At 35.8% G+C, this 5689-nt stretch overlaps 1 protein-coding gene across 1 annotated transcript; it reads left to right on the top strand.

The window, feature by feature from the left end:
* Nucleotides 1-322: 322 nt before the first annotated feature.
* Nucleotides 323-3631, top strand: LOC129115276 (uncharacterized). Its single transcript, XM_054626871.1, has 5 exons — nucleotides 323-393; nucleotides 489-806; nucleotides 908-998; nucleotides 3245-3326; nucleotides 3469-3631. Exons 1-5 carry the CDS (start codon nucleotides 327-329, stop codon nucleotides 3568-3570), a joined length of 660 nt encoding a protein of 219 aa, XP_054482846.1. The 5' UTR covers nucleotides 323-326; the 3' UTR covers nucleotides 3571-3631.
* The last annotated feature ends 2058 nt before the right edge of the window (nucleotides 3632-5689 follow it).

The raw sequence follows: 5689 nt of genomic DNA, 5'->3' as shown, positions 1-5689 counted from the left end.
TTTTTCCTGCAGTTGAACATTGAATATTTGTGCATCTTATATTTCTGTTTATGACATGACTGAGGAAAATGAAAGGAAAAGTGATTACTAATGATACAGTATATTTATTGGAGTTTCAATTATTAATATTCCATTTGTATTATTCCCATCTGACTTAATTTGTCTTTACTCTTCAAACCTATGACACGTAGCTAAATTTTGAGAGGCCAAACCAGCTAACTAACCAGGAACTAACGACTTCCTTTTCTTTCTCAGTGCCTCCTCCACAAAAGCATTTCAGAGGTGATGTTGGTGAACTATCAGTCTTTCTCTGTCTGAGGGTCATCATGTTCAACAGAGACCAAGCAGCTCTTCTCTCCATTCAGCTTTTAACTATGTGCCAAATCTTTGCAGGTACAGTGGACATTTGTGTTTGTGATGCATTGCTAATTCTGTACATTTAATTATAAATTATATTTGTATTGATTGTTTGTTTCCTCCAATGTTAGAGATTGATCCAGTTGAGCACAGGAATAAACTTGTGTCCAGAGGAGACTCCGTCACCTTCACCTGCAACATATCCAAGACAAACGCAACGCAAATCAGATGGACCAAAGAAGGATTTGTTTTTGTGTTTACAATCTCAATGAATCTTACTTTTTCAAATTTCACCTCTGAGAGACTGAGAATAGACAAGAACTTACCTTCAACGATGAACATTTTTAAAGTTCAGCATGACGATGCAGGACCCTACAGATGTTATTTAAATGACTTAAAAGGTGAAAGGGCTATTCAGTGGAATTTAACGGTGTCTGGGGAACCCAAAGGTAGGTAGAGCACAAAACAGGGCTTTTCATTTCTACACCCGACACAGTGCATTTCAAAGCTGAAACTGTAACTAAACTAATTCACATCTGATTTTGTTCAGAATTCAGTCCATTGTGGTTCTTTCTATACGTACTCCCAGCTGTTATTGGATTTCTTCTATGTTGCATCACTCCAGCTGTCTGTCTCTACAGGTAAGTAATACTTTTCATCTAGTGCTGTGTGTGGCAATTGTAGTAGTTGTAGTAGTAGTAATTATCATTACAAAAGTAGCCTCTTGTATGCTCTTTATTCATCGACTGTATTAGGCTTTATTTTGAAACAGTTCAGATGAAGCTATTTCTTAATCTGTCTTAATCAATGACTTCCTCCACCTCCCCCATCTGTGGTGTTCGTGTGACTGAAGTATGACAGTTACCTCGTTAGACATTTCTGTATACGTTCACTGAATTTGTCTAACACTGTATGATATTGTTAATAGGTTATAAATGAATTTGATGGATTGTTGCAGAAACTTTTTTCACAGCAGCCATTTTGACTTGTCAAAGCAGGAAATGGAAAGGTGTAACTAACATTAAAGATAGCTCTATTCCCTCAAGTGGCCCAGTAGGTCATGTTTGTGAGTTAACACACACACAATATACCAGAGCTCAGGAGCTGGTTTACCTAAATGGAATGCAGCCATCAATCATGCTGTTATTTCACCCTGTGCTTTTCCTGCTTTGACAAGTCAAAATGGATGCTGTCAAAAGGGTTGATTAGTGTCACCATGACAAAAAAATGTATTCAGTTTCTGGTTATAACTTGAAAAGATTCTCGTTTCAACAAAGACCCTTTACAAGATTTATTTCATGTTGCTGGAGCTGCAGGTACACTGAGCGTTAAACAAACAGGGTGAGCGTTTAGAGAATGTTGAACTACAAAAATGAAAGAGTGGCCTTCCTCTGTGCGTAACTCTTAGCACATGAGTCTGCACACAAACAGGCTGCAACATTGACTGTCAGAATGGGAATATTTTATCCATATCTCATCATATTTATGTTTTATAACATTTTATTGATACTTGTATATATTCTAGCGATATTTTAGCTGGAGATTTTACTCAGGAGATCCTTTAACATTTTAACTACTGTCGGTCAGTGCAGTGGATTGGCCTTTGATAAAAAAAAAAAAAAAAAAAGAGAGGGTAATAGGGCAGATAGCTCTGGCGTTTTAGCAACAAATGCTGCAGAAGACTGGGCATGGCGACGAGAAGGAGACAGAAAGTGGAGAACAGAGTGAGAGGAAGAGGCAGAAGAGCCTGGAAGGATAGACAGAGGGCGACAAACCCACAGAGGAAAAGAGTTCAGGAGCTGGAGGAGAACCAAATGTGAGGATGAAGAATAGAAGGAGAAAGATGAGACGAAATCAGAGAGAGGAACAGAAAAAAGGAACTGATGGTTATCATTAACTTGCACTGTTAAAATGTATCTTTTTTTTGTTTTTCCCCTTACCGCTACTATATAATTTTAGTCCACTGAATTGAAGAGAAATGTTGTAGTTTTTACTGCGCTTTGTTTATGTGACAGTTTTTCTTTTTCATTTCACAGGAAGATTTCACATAGAAGCATGGATAAGTTTATAAAATACAATAAATGTTAAATATTCAACCAGTGGATCCCAACCTCTTAGGTTTGTGACCCCTCACAAAAGAGCAGTGTCTACTTTGGCCAACTTGTCACATGTAAAAAGTCCAAAAGATGATTTTGAATAGATTTTTGCATCAGAAGGTATTCTTGTTTTGTCCTATACTCCAATAATCATCTCACAAAACCTTGGATTTAGGAGGGGCTTGAGGTTCTAGCTTGGGAACCACTGGACTAAACTACGACTTTAAAGTAGTCCAAATTATCTTCACCTTCACCAGCTACAACAGTAAAATGTACATTGATGCATCAGTATGAATCAGAGCTGAAATGGTTAGTGGATGAAACAAGCAGTCAACTACTAGAAATTAATAATCCATTAATCCTTCGCATCCATTAAGTAATTGTAACCAACTTTTCAATTGTAGGGATTTTCTGCATTTTTAGTGGGTTTTTTCATATTTTCTGATTTTATAGATTAAAATAGTGTTCAAAATAATTGTCAGATAAATCAATAATGAAAATAATCATTAGTCTTAGTTTTATTTACTTTTAATTTTACTTTTAATTTTATTTTTCATATTTAAAGTACTGCATTGAGCTCATGTACTTTTACTCAGGTAGGTTTTTAAATGCATGACATGGAGCATATACTGTGGTATTGGTAGCTATACTTTCATGAATAAGATCCTTTAATCTCCAATCCTAAAAAAACATTCTTAGTATCAACTCTGTCCCATATAATAATGTGTCTGAAAAAACTGGAAGCTGCATTGGGTTCTCATCAATGGTCTCAATTTTTTTTCGACTTAAAGAAGCTGGACTGAGAACCCAAACCAGGACCAGGAAAGCGAGACCCTGAGTTATGCCCAGTTTCGTGTTCAGTTGGGAAAAGAGGTCAGAAGTACTTTCATTACTCAAACTATTACGTTCTAATGTCTCAAAAAACATTTCTACGCAATCTCTCCTATTTTCTCCCCGTCTGCTCTTTTGTTTGTTGGAGTTATAGTCGGTTTATTCCAGCTTTCTGTCCCTACAGGTGGCTCCCCCCCAACCCCACAGTTGTGCAGAATACAGGACCAATCACAAGCAGGACAAAGTCGGGACTTCAAGAGGCTCAATTCAATCTCTGGCCTGTTAAGCGTGAAGTTCAGTGCAAAGCTGAATAGGAATCAAGAAATGTTGGAAAACGAGACACATTTCATCCACACAAAATGTCAACTGTATGATACAGTTTGGAAATTCAGAGGTTATGAGTCAAATTCCCTCAGTTCATCCCTATGAGAAATGTTTCAACCTTGTCATTTGTTTTGTATTGTTTAACCATGAGGAATCAAAGAAACATGAGAAAGGGCTTTAAATACCTAACTGCCACTTATAATTAAACCTTACAACCTTAAAAAAACAAATAAGATAGAAATAAAGCAAAAAAATGGAAACACATGAGCCTAAAATTGCAGGTCAGTCAGTTTCCCCTCATTCCCCAGTACAGTTACATTTGTTGTTACTTTTTCTCAAAGGAAATCTGTGAAAAGGTGACATTGTAAATAGAAGGTGTTCAAATTTAGGCAGCAAATGTTTCAATTAAAAGACATTCTTGTATCCCAGATTATGGTGTCCCACCTGTCCCGGGGAGGCAGAATTATGGGGAAATGCACTCATTGTACATTTTAAACAGTTTGCACTTGGTTAATGCTTTTCTGTTAAACACCAGTCACTGGTGTTAGGGAAGTGTGGTTAATGAGCTTGATATATGTATATATTTTTTTTTACTATTTCAATTTCTATTTTTTATATCATCAGTGTCATCATATAACTAAAAAAACAGGTTTTCAGTTAGAATTATGTTTTGGCAAAGGCACTGCTCCTCAGGGATGGGTTAAATGCAGAAGGCACATTTCGTGTATATATGTAACAATGTGTATATGATCAATAAAGCTTTTCATTACAATTTGGATTCATGTAGGTGTTACTAACAAATCTAAAAAGTAAGAAGTATTGGAGTTACTGTTCTGTCAAACCAAAACCTATAATTTGAAATTCATGCCAAAACTATTGAGTCATGCTTTCTGAAGGATTATTGCAAGTATTAAAGTGATATATTTTATGATACCTTTGTTAGCAATTTCCCCCATTTAATGGTAGCCTTTTGAGGAAAAAACTAAATAAAGCAATGTCTTGTTTTTTAAAAAGAAATTCTCTGTCATCAAACATTGTGCACAAAGAATGAAAAAAAGGGAGGTTTTCATAAGAGCTAGAAAAGGAAGGGATACCATGGTCTCAGTGATAAGGTTAGAGACTGAATTAAGCAGTACAAGAAGAGTATTGGTGAGAGAGTTCATAAGGATTTTCTGTTTGGAAGAAAACTTAAGTAAGGATTGGGACTTGTCAAATCATATTGGTAATGGTACGCCTCAAGGTAGTGTGATTAATCCGCTACTTTTCATCATTATGATTTACGATATATTCACATAGGTACCAGTAGATAGAGGTACATTGTAAATGATTTGACTGTAAATTCACAGTAATTTACTGGCTACTTATTGCATTGGTAGCCAGTGCAATAAGTAGCATCAGTATACTGTGACTTCACAGTAGCTATGGCAGCATATTACTGTAGGGCGTTGTGGAAAAGGGGAAGGAAATGAATGGGGTTGCCCAGGACCCCACTAATGTAGTATTTTTAAAAAGCACCAAGTAACAGAGAACAATTATATGAAGTCATTAAGAACAAATTGATTGTCAATTCAGATAGGAGGAACTGCACACAGTAATACATATGAGCTCAGGGTCGTAGCTTCATTTTGGGACACTGATCTCATGTCGTTAGCATTTCTTTTTTGGGGGGCATTTTTGCATGCCGACTCAAGTATCTTTGAACTCAATATACTTAAAAAACACTTTTTGTCCCCCCAAAATATGAAATAGCAAAGAACAATAACTTTATAGCTGGTAGAGTTGAAGACTTTGAAATATTTAGAAATTAATGTTGCAAAATAAAATGTACAGACAACATTATCAACATAAAATATGAATTTAGATGAGCAAAAGAGAAGAAAAAAGAATCTGAAAACTAAAGACAATTTGAATACCTTAGTTTTTGCTTTGGTTGATGCTCAATACCACAATGATGAAATAATCCATTGCAGTAGTAGAAGCCATTAAATAGCTAAAGCAATAGTACTGAAGTATTATGAGCAAAATGTAAAAAGTAACAGAACTCATTTTTGAGAATGACCCCCTGTGAGTGATTTAGTATA

The sequence above is a fragment of the Anoplopoma fimbria genome, unplaced genomic scaffold (genome assembly GCF_027596085.1).
Source record: "Anoplopoma fimbria isolate UVic2021 breed Golden Eagle Sablefish unplaced genomic scaffold, Afim_UVic_2022 Un_contig_11443_pilon_pilon, whole genome shotgun sequence".
NCBI lineage: Eukaryota > Metazoa > Chordata > Actinopteri > Perciformes > Anoplopomatidae > Anoplopoma > Anoplopoma fimbria.
Note: the sequence above shows the minus strand (reverse complement) of the source record. Positions and strands in the feature narration are given on the sequence as shown.

Bases quoted from the DNA above. Each gene is read 5' to 3' on its own strand.
- LOC129115276 (XM_054626871.1), top strand. From the start codon at position 327: ATGTTCAACAGAGACCAAGCAGCTCTTCTCTCCATTCAGCTTTTAACT. The intron at 394-488 runs GTACAGTGGACA...CTCCAATGTTAG, and splicing joins TATGTGCCAAATCTTTGCAG to AGATTGATCCAGTTGAGCAC. The intron at 807-907 runs GTAGGTAGAGCA...GATTTTGTTCAG, and splicing joins GGTGTCTGGGGAACCCAAAG to AATTCAGTCCATTGTGGTTC.